Source organism: Mesocricetus auratus, unplaced genomic scaffold, assembly GCF_017639785.1.
Source record: "Mesocricetus auratus isolate SY011 unplaced genomic scaffold, BCM_Maur_2.0 Super-Scaffold_100676, whole genome shotgun sequence".
Taxonomy (NCBI): Eukaryota; Metazoa; Chordata; class Mammalia; order Rodentia; family Cricetidae; genus Mesocricetus; species Mesocricetus auratus.
Window position 1 is genome coordinate 174098189 of NW_024429266.1, and position 21305 is coordinate 174119493.

Genomic DNA, 21305 nt, shown 5'->3' on the forward strand with positions numbered 1-21305 from the left:
ATTGGGCTGTTTTTTTCCTCTTCTTGTTCTTCCTCTACTTTTCTTCTCCTTCCATTCTCTTTTTATTTTGGGTGGGGAGACAAGGACACTTATTGCTTTTTTCTTCTGGCTTGAACCCCTGGACTCACTTGTTCCTCTGAGGCCTCAGTCTTCTGAGTAGCTGTGATTATTGTTGTTACTACACCCAGCCATGTGGTTTGATTTTGTGTGTGTGTGTGTGTAGTGCCAGTATGTATACAGGCAAGAGACTGGCATCAGGCGCTTCCCACATTTGTTCCCCATCTCCACCCCTTTTCTTTGAAAATGTGTTGTATGTCTGTGTGTGGGTTTGTTCTCACATGTGCAAGGTACCTGTAGAGACCAGAAGTGGGTGCTGATCCTCTGGTGCTAGAATTATGGGAGTTATGAGCCGCCTGATATTGGTGCTGATAAGAGAACTCTAATCCTCTGTAAGAGCAATTTGTGCTTTTAACCACTGAGCTTATTTTTTGACACAAGATCTCTCCTGAACCTGTAGCTTGCTTGTTTGGCTAGATTAGATGCTCTCAGGATAATTCTATCTTCATCTCTTCTCTGTAGCCTTTACTTGTTATTAAGACAGTAGCTCACTGGACTTGAACTTGCTATGTAGCTGAGACTGTCATTGGACTCTTGATCTTCCTGCCTCTATCTCCTGAGTGCTGGAATTACAAGTACATGCCACTATACCAAACACCTTTAGATCTTGAATGTTTGGTAAAGGCTGCTTTTGCCAACCTGTAGTGCTGGTGAGAGGTGTGGTATAATGGAAGATTAAGATAGTGAGGAGATATGCCCATGAAGAGGATATTGGGGTTCCAGTCCCTTTTTCTTCTTGCTTCTCCCTGTGATGGGGTAAACAGGCTTCTTCTTTTGCCATAAGTTCCCACTATCATGTAGTAAGCCACATGTCAAAGAAACAGACCCAACGAAGTATGGATCAAAGATCCCAAAATTTTGAGCTAAAGTAAATCATTTTATTTAAGGCATTTTGTCATAGTAACAGAAAGCTAACAGATCTTTATTTTATAAAGACATTTTTATTTTAGCAGGTATGGAATTCTGTGAGTTCTTTCATCGGAGAGTTGTTTTGTCTCATTTCTGATGAAAAGTTGGCTGATATTCTTTTATGTGTTCTTGTGACTATAGTATGTATGTCTCTAACTGCTGCTGTAACACCCTTAATGTGCCCAATAGTTGTGGGGGATTAGGGCTTTAATTAATTATTATTTGGGGTGAGGGTTGAGACAGGGTTTCTCTATGTAATAGCCCTGGCTGTTCTGGAACTCACTTTGTAGACCAGACTGGCCTGTAATTCACAGAGATCCACCTGCCTCTGCCTCCCAAGTACTGGGATTAAAAGCAATGTGCCGGCAAGGGTTTTAATTTTAATTGTGGAAAAATATTTGGCTGTCCAAATTTCTTCCCCCTGTACTTTTCCTTTTCTTGTCCTCCTCCCAACTACACACAGGCTAGACTAGACTATGGTATTGCCCCACAGATCACATCATTGGTTCATTTTCTCAGTCTCCTTTTCTGGTACTTATTTGGTTCTTTCTGGTCAGTGTTAAAATTCATATATCTTTCGGTGTTATCTAATTTAAATACTTCCAACCAGAGTATATTCTAGAAATTCTACTTACTGAATTTTTAGGTATTTCTCTCATTATGTTCATTTTCCTTTACATTCTTGAAGACATAATAGCTGTTTTTAAAGTTCTTAGCTGCTACATCCATGGTCTAATATAAATATTATATATATATATGTAAATGGCATTGCTATGTAGTCTAGGCTAGTCGAATTCACAGTTTCCTGCCTTACATCCACTCCTCATTCTGCTTCCTTCCCCCCTTATCTGAGTGTGGAACCCAAGTCCTCACAAATTCTGGGCAAGCATTTTACCTTAGCCATGTAACTTTTCCACTCTTGGTTGGACCATATTGTCCTCCTTTTTGCACACCTGTTAGTTTTGATTTATAAGCAGGATTATTTTGGTGTTTGAGTTGTCAAGTTCTACATTTTCTTATATTCCTTTAAAGCAGTGTTTCTCAAGTTGTGGGTTGTGACCCCAAAGGAGCAAATATCTGATATTTATATTACGATTGGTAACAGTAGCAAAATTATAGTTATGAAATAACATGAAATAATTTTATGTTTGGGGGTCACCACAACATGAGGAACTGTATTAAAGGGTGGTGGCATTAGGAGGATTGTGAACCACTGCTTTAAAGAGTGTGAGACTTTCTCACACAGTGAAACCACTGTAGATTCCTTTAGCCTTTGTCAAGGCTGCTTGGCTTCAAGAACAAACCTTAATCTGGGCATGGTGGTACAAACCTTTAATCCCAGGACTCACCAACTAGAGGCAGGAAGCTGAGTTCAAGGCCATCCTCAGCTATGTATCCATTCAGCTCTAGGACAGCCTGGTAAGGTATAGTATCTGGGTGTTTGAGACAGGATTACAATATGTAGCTCTGCCTGCCCTGGAATTCAGACAAGGCTGGCCTTGAATTTGTGGCAGTTCTCCTGCCTCAGCCTCCCAAGTGCTGGTATTACAAGTGTGCCCACCATGCCTGACTATCATCATTCTTGAAACTTTCCCAAAGTGAAGTACTATGAATATGTTCCATTGACTACCCTCCTGTGTGGACACCAGAGATTGTTTGAACTGTTACTCTCAACCCAATACTATCTCAACTAGCCGCAGAGGCATAAGCTACAAAGGGTTCCCTGGCTGCTGTGTGATGCATCGTATTCTCTCTCACTCTGTTGAGAGCAGCAAGCAGCATAGGAAGCCAGGCTTGTCCTTAAGCTGACAGACTTCCATGCATTCTCTATGAACTGAGCAGCACAAGAAAGGTTCTTTCCAGCCCTTTCCTCATGCATATTATGAAAGAAAGGAAGCTGTGATTTTTGTGCAATTTCCGGAGGGCTCGAGTTCTATGGAGTGACTTGAGAGGCTGTGTGGGCAGGTACTAGCATCTCCTTACTTCAGTTCTATTCCCTAACATGTTATGGCAAAACAACAGGTTTGACTTTATGAAAAGTAAAAGGATAGATGGGGAGCGCTGCAGTTCTGAGGCAACTGGTTATAGCAGCTGCCTCGGTATCTAAAGGTTTGGTGCAAGCATACACTGCGGCAGAGGAATAACATCACACCCCCCACCTCCCGTTCTGCAATGGATAAGTTTGAGGTAAGGTGGGCTAGAACTCTAATCCTGGCTTTCTCCTTAGCAAGCGGGTTAGTCTATCTCCTCTGCCACATTGCTTACCTGAATACAGTGTAAAGGGCTGCTAAAGCAAGTGGCAGGTGGTAGCTATCATTGTTACTGTTGGTTGCTGGTTCAGGTGATGGTTTCAGGACCTCTACTTGGAGTGGTGCCTGGCTTAGGACATCATAGCCTTGTGTTTGAAAGCCGAGTTAACATTCCTTGCCTGGCATATGGTTGGTCACCTATATGCTTATGCTAGCATCTCATATCCATTCTTGTTTGTTTTCGAGACAGGGTTTCTTTGTGTAGCCTTGGATATCCTGGAAATTGGTTTGTAGATCAGGCTGGACTCAAACTCACAGAGATCTGCCTGCCTCTGCCTCCCGAGTGCTGGGATTAAAGGTGTGTGCCACCACCGTCTGGCCTCATACCCATTCTTTAGGACAGAAGTCATCACTCCCATCCCATGGAGTAAGTGTACCCAGAGGGGGCTACTGTCTTTGAAGGCCCAGCCTGGAAAACATGGCTCACACATGTGCTCACCATAGCAGACCAATTTGGGCAGATGCACTGTGTGGGATGACACAGTAAAGTTTCTATGCAATATGATTTTATTAGCTTGGAAACAGCCTGAACCAAAAGATAGTTAAAAATGGCCAAAAATATTTAAAAATAATAGTCATTTGTTCCTAACATGAATACTTTCAGCTGGACATTAAATTACTTAAACACAGGGAATCCCAGTAAGGCAGGTGAGCACCCAATGTTTCATCTGTGGGTACTCCTGGGGTGTGGAATCTTGGTAGCATTGGGACCCTTCTTCCCAGTTGTTTGGATGTTCCCAAATAGGCAGTCCTAGAAATAAGACCAGGCCACCTGTGTTGTCACTGCTCATTCTGTTGGCCTTCTGTGATGGAGGCTGACACGGAACCCTGGCCCTTGTTGACATCACTGATGCACACCCACTGTCCATCCACCGACTCTTTCCATAGGGTCACCTGCAAGTCAGTGCACAAAGTCACAGGTCTGCCGCTGTTTTTGCCGTTCCCCAGCCTCATCCTCAGTGTGGACAGAGGCTCTGGGAAAAGCATTTACCTCCCACTACACTTGCTCAAAATTCAGGGGAAGAACTAACTCATGTTACAGAGAGCAGAAGGAAACAGAGCACAGTAGGAATAGCCCACATGGGATGCTGCTCTAACTAGAGTGACACTGAGAGGATGTCTGCGGCTAAGAGCAGGGCAGGATTTGGTCACGTGTCACCAAGTTTAATAGCACAGGTTAGACAAGATATAACTATTACATGAAGTATTGTTGCACAGCAAATAGCTGAATGGGTCTATCCCTGGAGAAGAACTGAGTGACTGCTCTCTGACTCTCAGAAGTATATCACTTCATGCAGCTCACCTGCACCTATCATGGAAGTAGGATCTTTATTTCACACACAGGGTAAGAAATGGCCTTAAGAAGACATGCAGAATAAGCCAGCTGTAAAATGCCTCAGGAATGCCAATTAAATACCAGATCCTGACTCTGGTAAACTGAAGTAAAGTTATCCTTTGAGATAGGGCCTGCAAGTCTGTTCTGGAACTACTGCAGAGCAGAAAAGGCTACCTGCAGGTGTGAAAAAAAAATGTATGTTTCTTCATACTTTTAGCAACGGACAATATTGTTTGCATTAGCTTTAAAAAGGGAAACCATTATGCTAAATGAAATAAGCCAGTCACAAAAGGACAGAAAGTAGAGTGGGTAGTGAAGGGAGCTAGTTAATGGGTACTGAGTTTGTTTTACAAGTTTAAGAGTTCTGATGAGCGGTTGCATAGTATCAACACAAAGCACTTAAAGTCATTACAATAGTTTAAAAAATACATATTTTGCCACAGTTACAGAAAGTATGGAAGTGCCCTACAGAGAAGCTATGCTTTAAGGCAGAAGGTGCTCCCTACTTTCCTTATCTGCCCTGTGCTGGTCTTTCCAGTGGTCACTTGGGGAAGTGGCACTGGAAAGCAAGGATGGAGACTATCTTGAGTCTTAGGAAAGTGGCCCATTAACATCCTGGATAGCTCAATGCTCTCCTTGGAGAGCTTAGGCCACACTATAGCTAGGCAACCCCTACACAAGTCACCTCCCTTTTTATAGGGCATACGGTATCTCAGAGGGTTGATAGGCTGAGATGTAATTTAGATCCACTTCTGACTAGGTGGGACCACATGCCAGCAAGTGAAAAACCATTATAGCCTGTATGCTTACTGTCCAGGAAATAGGGTATACCTTATTGTCTCCACCCGACACAGCCAGGATGTTTGCTGTGATGGACCAGCTCACATGCCACACAACATCATTGAACTTGTGCAGGAGTTTGGGTGACCACATATTGCCTGAAGCATCATCGCAGGTCCAAATAAATACTCGACCATCCTGGGGAAAGACACACATCAGGAGATGGAGGAATAAGCATTCTTCCCAGGGAGAGCCACCTAGCTTCTGATCCATTTATCCTGAAAACATCTCACAAAAGACAAGGGCTCTAAGCCAGGCAGCGGTAGCGCACACCTTTAATCCCAGCACTTGGGAGGCAGAGGCAGGAGGATCTCCGTGAGTTCAAGGCCAGCTGAGAGAGTTCAAGACAGGCTGTCTGAAAAACCAAAATAAATAAATAAAAACACCAGGGGCTGTGGATTCAGTGGTTTCATGGATGAACTGGCCATTGCTATGGATGTTCTTCTCCTTGCCTGGCTAGTCTTTCTCATCAAAAAGGGTACAGCAATCTTTCAAACCAAGCTCGGAGACAAGGAATGGACAAATGACAAATAACTTCCAGTAAAACACTATAATGGGTTTAAAGGTCTTGCCTCTTATCTCACATCCCAGTGGTGACAGGAAATCAGAGATGGTTGTGTCTGAGAAGGGTGACTAGATACATGAACCCATAAATCTGATCACCTCCATCCCTCCTACATGTGAGGGTCATGAGCGACCTGAACTTGGCTCCAAGCTTGGCACTAGTTTTCAAGCTACTTCTGACCCATCTCACTGTACACCGGCCTTACATGCTCCTGGTTTCTGCCCAGGTCTAGAGATGCCTACTGTCCTGCCTCCCCCTTCCAAAGGACCTTTCTTCTGCTGACATTGGAAGGAATCAAGGCTGAGGGCATGGGGTGGTCTCATGGGGTGGGGCTGACCTGAGAGCAGCTGGCAATGGTGCTGGTGGGCAGGCCAATGGAGGGGGCCCAGGCAACATCTCGAACCCAGTCGCTGTGTGCCTCTAGCTTCTGTTCCTCCTTCCACTGGCCATCTTCCTCCTCCCTATAGAGGAAACCAGAGCAGGGAATGCAGTGGCAAACAGGCTTCTCCACCCTGGGTGGAGAGTCCACCTTTCATGCTCTCTTCAATGAAAATAGTGAGTGGAATTCTACTTAGCTCACTAAGCTGTCCATAAAGCCCCTAGGAAATACCCTCTCTTCCACAGCTTCAAAGTTTTGGGAAACTCAACATGCTCAGAAAAAGAGCAGGTGTTAGTGTTGTTTTAAAAAGGATGTCCTAACAGACTGAAAACAGTATTCTGTTACTGATAGGGAGAAAGGTAATCTTGCTTCTTGTAGAATGTGGCTGAGCAATGACAGGCAGAGTAGAAGTGCCGCTCTGAGAAGATGTCCACACAACTCACTGACCTCCACAGCTTGATGAGGTTGTCACAGCCACCTGATGCAAACTTCTTGATGTAATTGGGCTTCTGCCCTGATGGTTGGTCTATGAGGCTTCCAGGTACAACAGCAGGGGCCCAACTGACAGCGTTACAGCCAATCTGCAGAGGGGAACCTGTGGTGAGGCTGCACTCTTGCACAGCAGTGGGAAAGTATCCCGGGAACTAGTGATTTTCCTCTGGTTGTCAGGACTTGGATTAGAGCACACAAATAATGTGATGAGCAAGAATTAGACACTGACATGTTCCTGTTATAACAGCATGGGAAGCAGGATAAGGGGACATGAGACAGGCAGATTCCTAGGTCAATAGCCAACTAGCCTAGCCAAATCCATGCACTTCAAATTCAGTGATTCAGTAAGAGATCTTGTCTCAAAAAGTAAAATGTGGAGAGCAACAAGGAAAGACATCTGATGCCAACTCTGGGCGTATATAGAAACCTGTACATATCCATATTACTAACAAGACACACACTCAAAGTAGAGTTAGCCTTAAAGGCAAACTATTAGACCAATAGATTTCTCAGCAAAAACCCTAAGAGCTAGGAGGGCATAGAGTCCTCAAAGAAAATAAAGGACTACAGTACAGACTTAAAAGAGACATGAAGAGCTTCAGCTAAGCATAATCCAAGGGAACTTGGTCATAAGACTAGCCTTGTGAATGGTGGGGAGGAGAGTTCTGTACTAGAGAGGAAAGATTACTCCCAGCACATGGGAGAATAAATCCCACTAGAAAAGTACACATGCAAACGAGAAACAGCAAAACAAAACAAAACAAAAATATGAGCTAGAGAAGGCACCATCAAAGGAGTCAAAACATCTAGATGACCAAATAATGACTTTTCATGGTAACTCTGATCATGACTTACATATTTAATTTTCTTTTGTTTGGTGGCAGGGGCCTAGCTTTGTAGCCTAGGCTGGCCTTGAGCTTCCCTCCTTCCTACCTCAGTCAAGAACTTCAATCAAGCATCTCCCGCCAACAGAGACTGAATGCAAATGAGACTTTCGTTACACTAACATTTTTTTCCTACAGGATCCCAGAAGTTGTTGTCATCCCATCTCAACAGGAAGTAATTTTGAGAATACTACACCCCCTTTCCCTACTGCTGATATTACAGGATAGTTTACACTTGAGAGGGTCAGTTTTCAATTATTTAGGGTTGGGATTGGAAGGACGTGTTCAGGCTTGGGTATCTCTTTCAGATAAGTTTAGGGTTTAGATGGGATAGATATACTTAGGATAGGATATAAGTAGATTATAATTTGCTTACTTCTATGCATATATGCTGCATATGTTTGAGTTTTGTATGAAGTCTAAATCTTTCATTTAGACTAAAAGGGGAATTGTAGGGGAGAGCTCACATACCTGAGATACTGTCCATTTAGGAAAGGCAAGAGATATATAGGAGAAAAAGAAAGTAAAAGCTCTCTTGGATCCTGACCACGGTTTGGAGACCATAGAGCGCTGACCCGGCTAGTCATGTAAGTGACTGCTCTCTCTAAAAAAATATCTAGACCCCCTTTCCAATATTAGTTGCGTGGATCTGTTCCATCTTCAGTTTGGTAAGTAAAGTGCTTGCTACAAAGAATGAAAACTGAATTTGGACCCCTAGAACACACATTAAAAAACAGGAATGGGCCAGATGATGGTGGCACACACCTTTAATCCCAGCACTGGGGAGGTAGAGGCAGGCGGATCTCTATGATTTCAAGGCCAGCCTGGTTTACAGAGTGAGTTCCAGGACAGCCAGGGCTACGCAGAAGAACCCTGTCTTGAAAAGCCAAAACGAAACAATAACAAAACAGGCATGGTGATGTGTACTTGCATACTTGTTATACTAGGGAGCAGAGACAGGAACATCCCTGACACTGTCTAGATAATTAGTCAAATCAATGAGTTTTAGTTTCAGTGAGAAACTGTCTCAACAAATAAGGTGTGAACAGTGATAGAGGAAAGCATCAGACATTGACCTCCTGCCTTCACTTGTATATGAGCACGTACACATGCATATATTATACACAGAAACAAAGAAACAGACTGACTTAGAACAAGGACCAACAAAATACTGGATGTAACTCACTTCAGCAGCAGAGACAAACACATTAAGAAGGAAGAGGCTGAGAAACCAAAGAGAATTGAAATCAGGCAGTTACATACCTTACAAAACAGACTTTACAAGGACTGTTTTGCAGATAAAATAATAAGATAAAATGAAGGTCACATGATCAATTGGTATGAAGATAATGATTGTCAGTATATATGCACTGAGTTTAAGAGTAGACATTTGTAAAATAAATATTGAAGAGAGACACAGATACACAGTGTTCACAAATTCAAGTCTGAAATAAGTTGCATATTTCTGATCAAAGTAGAACAAAAATGGAAGTCAACAGCAAAGAAACTGCAGAGATTATACAAACACATGAAGACTATAATGGCTAATCCTTACTATAAACATGATTGCATTTAGAATTGCCTAGGCAGCAAACAACTGGGATTGTCTATGAGGACATTTTCGGAACACCATCCCAAGGGTTTAGGATCCTGGACTGAATAAAAACGAGAAAGTGAGCTGAACACCCACATTCATCTCTTTCTGCTTCCTGATTGTGGATGCACTGTGACAAACTGCCTCAGCAGTAGCCTCTGGCTGCCATGCCTTCCCCTGTCATGACAGGCTACCACCAAACTGTGAGCCAAGACAAACCTTTCCTTTCTTGAGTGGCTTTGGCCAGGGATTTTGCCCCAGGAAGGAGAAAAGTTACTAATATAGAGACTATAAATAGTTTTGAACAATAAGTCATTTAAATTATTGCAAATGGAGACATACCAAAAGCATACAAAGCTTAGCTAGCACATTGATGGAAGACATAGTAAAAGCAGTAAAAAGAGGGAGCTTTACACCACCTGCCGGGTGGCGGTGGCACATGCCTTTAATCCCAGCACTTGGGAGGCAGAGACAGGCAGATAATAGTTCAAGGCCATTCTGGTTTACAGAGCAAGTTCCATCACAGGCCCCAAGGCTACACAGAGAAACCCTGTCGCCAAAAAAAAAAAAAAAAAAAAAAAAATCAATATTGAGACCCTCCATCCAAATAAAACATAACTCTAGTTCCAGGGGGCCCAATGACTATGGCCTCCAAAGACATTGTACTCAGTTATGTGTGTATACACACACTAAAATCAATCTTTAAAAAAAAAAAAACCTCAACCTAATGATGCCTCTCATGGTGTTAGAAAAGTAAAACAAAGAACAAAATTAAAAACAAAAAAAGATGATAAGTACAGGGAAAGAAAAAGACAAGAGCAAACTGGATGATGATGGCACATGCCTTTAATCCCAGCACTAGAAAGGCTGGGCCAGCCTTGTCTCCAGAACAGCCAGGGCTACACAGAGAAACCCTCTCTCGATAAAAAGAGAAAGAACAGAACAGAAAAAAATGAAATTGAGACAGAAAGGATCAATGAAACACTTGGTTCTCTGAAAGATAAACACTTCAGCCAGACCAATCAAAAAAGAGAATTTAAATGAATACTTGATGACCAGTCCAAGTTCAGCACTAGTCTCAACAGTAGGGACTCCATCTGACCCCTTCATCCATATGACATGGATAAGAAAGTCAGTAACACCAAGAAGAAACTCTGCAATACAGGTAAGAGATTCTGCAAGGAAATACATTTTTTTTGGAAAAAAAAAAAGATGGAAATGAAAAACCAATAAAAAAATATAGAAAAAGTGGAAAGCATCATTAATAGACCAGCTCAAACAATAAAGATTAAGTGTAACCACATCTTTCATCAATTCTGGGGCATGATTAAGAGATTAAATCTAAGAATTTATGGAGTAGGAGGAGTTAAGATCAAAACTAAAAACAGTGAAACACTATCCAATGTAATTACAGCAAAAAACTTTACTAATTCCAAAAAAGCGATGGACTCAAGTGTAAGATGCTCAACCTAATGCAAATAGAATGAATGGCCACAGGAGAAACTTTCTATGACTAGGAAAAATGCCAAGGTTATAAAACAGTAACAAGCCGGGCGGTGGTGGCGCACACCTTTATTCCCAGCACTCGGGAGGCAGAGGCAGGCGGATCTCTGTGAGTTCGAGGCCGGGCTGGACTGACAGCCTCCAAAACAATACAGAGAAACCCTGTCTTGTAAAATCAATCAAACAAACAAACAAACAAAACCAGTAACAATATTTAAAACTGTACAAGGGCTGGGGGAATGGCTTGGTGGATAAGAGCACTTGCTATGAAAGATACAAATAATTCAATCAACAAGTGACAGATAAACTGAGCAGTTTTTAAAAGTATCAGTAAAAATGCCTACAATACACGAAACAATGTTTGTCTAGTTACTCAAGAAATATAAACAAAACACACCAACTCCACCCCTCCCTAGGCAAAGCAGCCATCAAGAAAACAGCAGCAAACTCCAGGGTGGATAAAGTGGGAGAAAGAGCACTTACACAGTGAAGGTGGTGGTGTGAATGTAAATTAGTACAGCCACCATAGAAAAGAACTCTAGCAGGATTCTATGACTTCTGGGTGTATACCCAGAAGACTCTGAGTCAGCACAGCACAGGATAGCCCAGCCATCCAAGTTTATCGCTGCACTATTGACAGCAACTAAAAACTGGAGCCAGTCCTGTACACCACTAGAGGAGTTGACCAAAGAAAACAGGGTCAGCCCTGTGTACACCACCACAGAAACTGACCAACGAAAAAGGAGCCTCAATACACAAGGGAGGGAGCTCCATTCTGCCATGGAAGAATGAAATTTCATTTGCAGAAAATGAATGGAACTAAAGAACGTCATGTTAAGTGAAATAAGCCTCACTCAGAAACACAACTATTACATATGGAACAGACATAAAACAAACAAGTCAGGCAGTGGTGGCGCATGTCTTTAATCCCAGCACTAAGGAGGCAGAGACAGGCGGATCTCTTTGAGTTCAAGGCCAGCCTGGTCTACAGAGCGAGTTCCAGGACAGCCAGAGCTACACAGAAAAACCCTATCTTGAAAAAAAAAAAAAAAAACCAAACAGGGAGGGTAGCAGAGGTGAATATGATCAAATTATATGATGTGCATGTATGAAAATGTCCCAAACTGTAATTTTGTACAATGATTATACACTAATAGAAAAAGCAAAAAGGTAAATGTGAAACTGCCAGATGACCCAGCTATTTCACAAAAAGATATATATCCAAGGGAATTTGAAACAGAGATACAAAAACATGCTCATAAACATGCATAGCAACATTTACTAATAAAAACTGAACGTGCCCATTATCAGACAGGAAAAATGAATGAGGGTTTGACATAGGCTATGACAGACAAACCCTGAAAAATTAGTATTTGGTAGTTTGTTCTTTCATGTACAACTATGCTTGAGAATTACAAGACATCCAGTTAGGGGGATCAAGAAATGTGAGTTTCCACTTCCCACAATGCTTTCTGGACTATTTCAACCTTAAGGTCCATGGACTAGAAAACACAGGGATCTAGAGCTCTAGGCCATTCTTTGAAACACCACTGAGTTCTGGAGGTTGCTAATGCATGTCAGCCTGAGGCTTCTTAGCAAAGTTTCTATAGCAGTTGAATGTGCCCCCACACTTCTATCCCCAACTTGGGGGCTTACTACAAGAAGCCAGTGCCACCTCTGCCTTGAACGGAGAAGGCTGGTGCAGCTGCTGTCCCTCAGAGTAAAGAGGCTCCAGCAGTATCTAACCTATAACCCTTCCCAGCCACTGCTCAGCAGGGATACGCAGTCTCCTCCTGGAGTACAGAAGACTTCAGCACAGCAACTGCACTCTCTCCTCCATGCAAAAGTTAGGGGCTGGACTCACCGTGTGAGCGTTGTTAATCTTCTTCACTTCCCACTGGCCTTCCCCTGTATAGGTCAGCAGGGAGATGGCCCCATCCGAGCTTCCACAGGCCAAAATCAGGCCATACTCGTGAGGGGCCCAGCATACAGAGTTCACTGTGGAAAGGAGGCACAGTGAGCAGGCTTTTATCATACATCTGCAATTTTGTTAAACTCTTAGAAAAGCCACAGGGATTGTAAGTGGCCAGTTAACATTTGGCCAAATAAGGAAAAATTAACACGTAATAGCATTTCCTAAGCCTGTCTTCACAAAGAAAGGAGGAGTGGCAGCCTGAGATTCAGGGCTATCTTGGGAAGCCTTTTTCTGAACTGGCTTTAGGTCTTGGGGACTGACCTCAGGTGTGGTCAACAAGTGTCCAAAGGATGGACAAGCAAGGGAAGGGATCTTGTCATGTGACCAGAACAGAGGCCCTTCTCACCCACAGGACCCTCCCACTCACCTGCTAACTCTACATACCTGAGGAGTCATGTCCTGAGTGCTCATGAGTCTTCTCCCAAGTGCCATTTTCCTCCTTCCAGATAATGACTTTCCGGTCATAGGAACAGGAAGCCAGGATATTGCCATACATGGGGTGGGCCCAGGCTACTTGCCATACTGGCCCCTCATGTCTGCAAGAGAGGGGGTCAGAGGCTGCTCAGAGGGTCAGGGGACCCACAGTATTACCTCCCTCTGGAGAGACAACAGAGTATTCCCACTGTCTTAGTTTTTTGAGTCAGGGTCTCACACTATTAGGTTCTGGTTACCCTTGAGCTTGTTGTGATCCTCCCAAATGCTAGGACAAAAGGTATGCACCACTATACCTAAATTTGGTCTGTGTTCTACTAAGTTTAAAATAAAAACTCCCTATCATGGAATGAATCACTAACACACCAAATTGCCTCTCTGTCAAAACCAAGTGGCAAGTCTAATAATGCTACAATTTCAAAGTCATAATGAGCACAGATGGTATTGTTAGACAGCTACATGTAAGACAAAAACACATCTGATTTTTCTTGATGACAAAATGACAGGCACTACAGTCATTACTGGAGTTTCCAGCCTACATCCAAAATAGAAGGAAATGGTCAATTCAGAGTCGTGCTAACAAATGTAATTGCTTTCCCTGTCCCAGTTTGTTAACCCTTTGATTCCATTTAGAGAACTCTTGTAGACCCAGGCATCCCAGGTTAGGAACCCACATTATGTGAAAGGCTCTGATGGAAAGCAGAGATAGGACCACGAAAATGAACCAAGACCTCAAGGGTTAGTGGTAGAGAGAAGAGCAAACAACCATCAAACACCCCCTGGCCATCTGCCATGGACAAACAGGCAGAACAACAGGACGTATTTGTCTTATGGGCCCAGCAAGATAGCCCAGTGGGTAAAGCACTTGTTGTGTAAGCTTCAACACCTGAGTTTAATTCCCAGAACCCATGAAAAGGCAGAAGGAGAGAACGCCACAAAGTTGTTCTGACTGCCACATATGAGCCTGCACATGTGCCCCAAGTAAGTTTATCTCATAATCATACTTATCAAATGACACTTCAGGTCAAATGGCTAAATATGTGCAGGATGGTAGTGGTGTTCGTTGTTTCTGAACATGGTTGCCCATATCAAACATATACTTAGGATGGGTGCTGGATGGAGGCAGGATTAGCCCATCTGAGATTAAGCAGAGGAGGGCTCCAAAATGCCAAGTGTCTCACTTGTCTAGGTCTCCTAGTGGTAGAGCTAGGGCTCATACCTGAATTCACCTGTGCCCTTACCTGCACCCTTGCTAAAGGCACAGGGATCTGGGCTCTAAGTCTCATCTTCTGACTGCACTGTGGGATTGCTCTAAACTTGTGCTTTCATCCTTCCTCCAGTCCTGAGAATCCAGCTACCCCTGAGACCTTCTCCAGGCTTGTTTACACTTACCCTCTGAGGTCTGCAATGAGGATCTGCCCTCCATTTCGCACATCAAAGATTTTGACGGACCTGTCTGAGGAGCAGGTTGCTAGGCGGGTGCCATAGTAGTCCATCTGGGCATCATGCTGCAAGGGAGGACAACTGGGGAAGTCTGTAGGACGGGTGGGTGAAGCCCCAGCCAGGCCTAGTATAGAGCAGAATCTACCCAAACTCCTATCTGTGCATCGTGTTGCAAGGGGAGGGCAGCTGAGGAAGCCTGTAGGACAGGTGGGTGAACCAGTCACGGCCTAGTACACACAGGAATCTACTCAAACTCAGTCTTAAAGGATCATCACTTCACACACAAGAGGCTAGAATGCTGGTATTATCACTTCCCTGCTAGGCAACGTCCTTCTGAAAGGGACCAAATAAGCCATACTGAGCTGGCTGTTCCAGACTCTCCATGCACAACTTTTTTTTTTTTTTTTTTACGAGACAGGGTTTCTCCGTATTGTTTTGGAGGCTGTCGGTCCAGCCTGGCCTCGAACTCACAGTGATCCGCCTGCCTCTGCCTCCTGAGTGCTGGGAATAAAGGCGTGCGCCACCACCGCCCGGCCCATGCACAACTTGTAATCCAGTTCTGTAAGTGGGTACAGGAGGAAAACTGACTTAGCTGTCCTCTGCCTCCTTTCAGGCCCTGTCCTCATCGCAGGCTTCATGGGCTATTGGGGAAGTCACCCTGAGGCTCAGCTTAGAGCTTAGCCCCAGACCCTCAAGGCTAATGATTGAGAGCAGACCTCAGAATACTTCAGGCAGCACCGGTCTGAGGCACTGTGGGTCTGGACACAGAGTTCTGTACAGATATGTGGTCCTCTCACCGTACCAAAGTCCTAGAGAGTTTGGGGACCTTTTTCCTAGCAGTGGGTCTAGTACTCCAGATTCCATACCCATGGGAAGCAATGCCTTTATCATTGCTCCCGCTGCTTAGGAACCAACTTTTGACACTGACTGGATACCCGGACTTAGGGCTGGCTGCTGCTCCAGTTTTGGGCCTATTCCTGCAGCATGTTATATGGTCTTCTTCAACACTAGTCCCCTGTTGGCTGGCTCACTTATCCAAGTGGTTGCTGCTTTCCTATATGTCCCACCCTGCAGGTTTCAGCAAGCCAGCTGTCACCTGGAGCAGTTATAACCTTTCAAAGAAGGTGCCATGTGGAACTGAACATTCCTTTGTCATCTTCCTACTCGAGGAAAATGGTTCCTCTGGAAGGTCATCTTTCTGCTGTGTTACTGCTCTCCTGGTAGGCAGGCTGTAGGCACACTTCAAAGCGCTTTGCAGCAGAGTTCTATCATACTGGGAAGGAGGCCATAGTACCTGGGGGTGGAAATTCTATCTCCTTAGCTTATCTATTACATAACCTTTGAAAACTTAGTTTATTTCTTTAACCTTTGGCTTCCCTATCTTTCGAAGGGGTTAAGGAGTGCACTGACTTCAAGGGTACTTGAAGACTCAATGAGGTACTGAATGGAAAGTACTCTGGGGTCTGATGACAAACTTAGTATGCAAATATTTCTAATTATTATGCTGCCTAATCTGGTCCCTAGGAGGAAGCAAAGGTGGGACACTGGCAAGGGTGTCTAGATTGGATATTATTGCCCTTGGGCCCATGCCAGCTCCAGCTGTGGGCTCACAGCTAGATTGCCCATGGCCAGAACCAGCAACATGCACAGCTTTGCATCAGGACCCCCAAACAAGTGTCAGTAGTCAGGCTGGGAGGTCAGGAACTTCACAGAAAAGCCTGAGACCACTGGGCCTGGGCCCTCTACTCAAAGGCTTCAGGAAGCAAGCTGAATTTTTCTGTCTGGGACTTTAACCTCTGGACTTTCCCCAGCAGCACTATACTGTGTCCTGTTGGCCTCTCAAGAAACGTCCTCAGTAATCACTTCATGCCTAAGGCCTGGTATGGCCTACTCTCTGGGGCAGAAGCCCATCTGTCTCTGCCCTAGGCTTTCACTGTGGCTGCCACTGACTTCCTACTCTGCCTCATTTAACTTCCTTTCAGTGGAGCTAAGAAGTGACCTTAGGAGGAAGACAGGGGGGGAAATGACTGTCAAACCTCTACTCTCAAATCAGCCTCACTCTCAGAGCAGGGTACTGTGTTGGTCAAAGCCTGAAGGGCCTGAGCTGCACATCAGAACCAGTTTCTCACAGCAAAAACAAGCCACTGTCAAATCCCTGCCAAATCAGAGGTCATGTGGGAGAATGACTAAACCATGGAGGCTATGGCCTGCTGGCAACTACTACATAGTCTGAACCCTCAGGGAGAACGTCCATGTCCAGGCCCAGGAGAAGGGAGGAATGGATACTTACAATCATGTCCTCATGAGAGGTGTCCACGGTGTTGATTACTGACACCTAGAACCAAAGACACTCTGTGAATTCACTGACAGCAGCTACAAGAGTCATCTCATTAAAGCATCAATTGCTTCTAAAGTTCTTAGGGGCATTTGTTCACTCATTCATTCACTGACATGCTCATTCTATAAACACTGGCTCTCATTATGTAATTCAGTCTGGCCTTGAACTCAGTATCCTCATGCCTTAGCCTCCCAAATGCCAGGATAACACATGTGCATTTTGACTTCCAGATAAGGACCTTGTATGTATTTAGTATTGTGCAAAGGACTGCAGACTGACAGGAATGCAAATGGCAGTTCTTGCATCAGAGAAGCTCATGTGTAAATAACCCGCCAGTAGCCAGATGAGCCATACTGTGGTTTGTGTGGGCAGAAGGAGCCCAAGATGAGGGAGTAGGGATACACAGTTGCCTTAAGTGATGAGAACCAGGGAGGAGATATAATCCAAGCAGAAAAGGATCCCATAGGTAAAGACAGTCTGAGAACCTGAGGCCAGTGAAGGACTGGCAGCTCTCAAAGGCAAGGTGGGACCAAGCAGGAGCAGAGCTCACATTCCCTTTCTGCATTACAGAGCTCTTGATGGCCCAGGAAGTCTCAAACAGAACTTGATTTGAATTGTTTCTGAGGCTATTTTTCTGGCCTGCTTAGTGGGACCCAGGTTTGATAATTTGTAGAGGCAGAAAATAGCTGTGATGGCCATCTATGATTTCCCCATTTGTTTTTAAAATCAGCCTCCCTTGATCCCCAACTAGCTAGACTCTTACATATATAAAAGTCCTAGACAGCTACAGTACTGTATGCTACTTCTCTGCTAGAGAATGTAGGCTCCACCTATCTGAAGCTTTGACACATTCTCCATTCTTAATGCACAGTTCTAGCTGGCCTGGAACTCACTATGTAGAACAGGCTGACCATGAGCTTTGAGATTCACCTGCCTCTGCCTCCTGAGTACTGGGATTAAAGGCGTGTGCCATCATATCCCTCATCTTTGAATCTCTTTAAAATTATTTAGCACATGGAATGTAAAAAAAATAAATGAATACAAAAACAGAAAAATAAGAAAATTATTTAGCACCATGTTTTACAAACAGAAGAAACTCAGTAATTATTCACTGAACTAATAAATGAACAAAAATATACATTTTTTGGGCTCAGCCATTATTTAATTCTTGGAAGAGAAAAGGGGACTGAAAAGGTGGCTTCCAGCTGACATTGATATTTCTCACCATTTCCCACATGTCACCTTTTTCAGTGCAAACCTTGCAGTTCCAAAGTCTGACTCTTCAAGGCAGGATACTATGGTGCAGGACCTTAACACTCCAGCTCAGGAAGGTAGATCAAGAATTCAAGGCTAGCTAGCCTGGGCTACTTTTCAGAAAGGTAGGACTTGGGAGAGCATGGTACCAAGGTATTCAGAAGGTACACAGAGTAAGTACAGGTTTTTGTTTTTGTTTTTTGAGAATTCTAAATGCACTAAAAAGTGCACTTGAGGGTCTCCAAAGACTAGAGGAAAAGGAATAGCACCTGTTTGTAGACACTGACGTTTTCCCATGAGCATTGAGAGGCACAAGGAGCAGTCAATCACAGCCAACTGAAGAACTAAACACCTTAAGAGCCAGTGAAAAGAGAACCCTTGCCAAAGCCAGACTGCTGGGAATAAAGCCTACCTCCTAACCCTCTGCCACTCAGCCTGCTGCCCATGCTACCAGACCAGCTCCCCCCTCCATCAATATAAGGCAGGTCTCAAGAATCCCCACAATCCAGACTGGCTGAGGGAAAAGTAATTTCACATTGGTGACCCAAAGGACCTGTGAGAGCTGGCGTTTCTTTCTGACCACTCTCACCCAACCGCCATGGGTTGTGACCCACACTTTGGGATGCTATGTGGTATAAAGCTATTAGAGCAGTCCTCTGCAGCACCCATCACTTACGGGGTTACTGGAACACAGTAAGAAACAGCACTCAGAACAATTCAGCTCCTCAGAATCACACCAGTTACACATTGAGAATGAGCTCCATGACCAATTTAAGAGTCTCCAACTCAAACCGGGCGTTGGTGGCGCACGCCTTTAATCCCAGCACTCGGGAGGCAGAGGCAGGCGGATCTCTGTGAGTTCGAGACCAGCCTGGACTACCAAGCGAGTTCCAGGACAGCCTCCAAAGCCACAGAGAAACCCTGTCTCGAAAAACCAAAAAAAAAAAAAAAAAAAAAAAAAAGAGTCTCCAACTCAGCAACAGAAGAGCCAAAGGCCAACAGAACAGGAAGGCAGCTCTTTGCATCACTGTGCCAACCAGGTCTAAGACTTCCAGCGGCTGATTCTCATTCATTCACTCAGTGACTCAGGGGGCAGCGAACACACGCTGCAGATACCACGAAAGTTAAAAAAAAAATCCGAGACGATGCCCTAGACTAGAGCCATTCAGCTACGCCTCCCATCAGTTTCCCGAAGGGCTATCATAACCGGGAGCCCTGTGTCTGAGCAACTGATTCCTCCCACCACTTTTGCTGAGGTAGTAGGTGGCAGGACCAAATGGTTAGGAGGATTTGGAGCTCGGCTTTGCCACTGCCCAGTTCAAGTGTTGATGATAGCAGCACCGGCTCCGCCGCCTACCCACAGGCAGGGGATGTGCGATGGTGGAAACGTACTAAGGGCTCGGTAGACTGCAGCTCCTAAGATAGCTTTGGCTTTTTTGTTTTTCCAATTACGGAAGACAAGACACGAGACGGTCAGGAGGTGCCACAGCAGCCTGGGCCTCTGAGTTCCGGAAGGCCCAGCGGCCTTGCTATAAGCGCGCACTCTGAAACCCACAGAGGCAGAACATGCAAACCTGGAGGAGGTGAAGGGGGACAGCCCGAAGGTCACGACTGGGGCCGGTACCGCAACACTCACCATAGCTGTTGCAGCGGCGACTCACAGCTTCGGACGTGGCAGCACAGATCGCTTCACTTCCGGCGCCGGCCCGCCGGCAGGCCGTCACCCAGGAGCTTCCGGTCAGCAACACATTCGACTCACACAAAGGTTCCGCCTCTCCTGGAACCGCGCCCCGCACTCCCTCGGCTCGGCCCTTATTGTTGGCCATCTGTGAGGCTCTGAATGCTGTGGCGACCCTAATCATGGGAATTTAGTAATCTGAAACTGTCACTAGTGGATTTTCTACCTAGACCAAGATTTCCTGGTTCCTGAGATGCATAAATGAAATGATTAGTGATTACAACTTCACTCTCCTTTGCTGTGGGTTCTGGGTCCCGCTGGCTTTTATCACGAATGCGGTAGAGGTTAATTGGGCGAGTAGACTGACTAGTGCTTTGTTAGGTCTTTAGCAGGACGGCACTGCTATAGGGCCGATAACTTCAGAGACCACAGACTTCCAGAGGGATCTCTGGGATCCCGTGAGTCTGGCCTATGGGGAATCTTGGAAGTTCTGTCGGGAGACCAGGACCCCAAAATCCCCAGTGTCCCCAATAGTTAGTGCACCAACTTTCTTAAGGGATGGCAAACCAGAGTCTCTAATCCCTGAGACTCTGACTGCTTCAAGGGAGGGCAATATGAGAATTTGAGATCCTTAATCCCTTGCCCCTAGCTTTTGGTTTTCTACTCAAGCGCTGTAAGAGGATGCTGAACTCCTCAGATGCACATGGTCCCATCCTCCCACCCACTACAGACCTTAAGAAGCCAAGTGGCCAGGATGGACCCTCTTCCCCCGCCCCCTGCCCAGCTAAGTCAAAATCCTTTCTGGTCCTATGTTGAAACTGAGATTAAAAACCATGGCAGAAGATAGCTACCAGCTAAAACTCAGGGAGAATGAAAGGGCTTTGGAGAGGGGCCAGGAGAGTGACAGCCTTATATCCCTGCCCTCCCACCATAGTACCTTTGAGATATTTCTTCTCTTCCAATGGAGACGTTATAACAAAGATGTGAAGAGGCAGTACTTAGGATAAAACAGAAAACAAACTTGAGGGGCCAACTTGGCCTCCTATACTCCAAGAAACAGGTCCCTCAGTAGCTGTACCACTAATCCTTTAATTGTTAGGGTCAAGTTAGTTTTCTCTGAGCCTTACTTTTCTTCAGTGAAAAATAGTGACAATAGGCTTGTGTTTGTAAATATAATGCACGAGGTGTCATTGTTATGGAGGGAATTTTCTGGAATAAATCCTGAAGCTGAAGACATTGAGGATCTCAGATAAGCGA

At 44.7% G+C, this 21305-nt stretch overlaps 1 protein-coding gene across 1 annotated transcript; it reads right to left on the minus strand.

Moving 5' to 3' along the window:
• Positions 1-3824: 3824 nt before the first annotated feature.
• Sec13 (SEC13 homolog, nuclear pore and COPII coat complex component) lies at positions 3825-20123 on the minus strand. Its single transcript, XM_005066132.4, has 9 exons — positions 20007-20123; positions 17069-17113; positions 14728-14843; positions 13288-13439; positions 12793-12926; positions 6903-7036; positions 6414-6537; positions 5503-5649; positions 3825-4229 (listed from the first exon to the last, which is right to left on the minus strand). Exons 1-9 carry the CDS (start codon positions 20007-20009, stop codon positions 4116-4118), a joined length of 969 nt encoding a protein of 322 aa, XP_005066189.1. The 5' UTR covers positions 20010-20123; the 3' UTR covers positions 3825-4115.
• Between the last annotated feature and the right edge of the window lie 1182 nt (positions 20124-21305).

What these genes read in the sequence shown, in the direction of transcription:
- Sec13 (XM_005066132.4), bottom strand. An exon ending in CTCATTGCAGACCTCAGAGG is followed by an intron (nt 13,440 to 14,727) that starts GTAAGTGTAAAC and finishes CCTCTCTTGCAG; the next exon opens with ACATGAGGGGCCAGTATGGC. An exon ending in AGATTAACAACGCTCACACG is followed by an intron (nt 7,037 to 12,792) that starts GTGAGTCCAGCC and finishes TCCCCTCTGCAG; the next exon opens with ATTGGCTGTAACGCTGTCAG.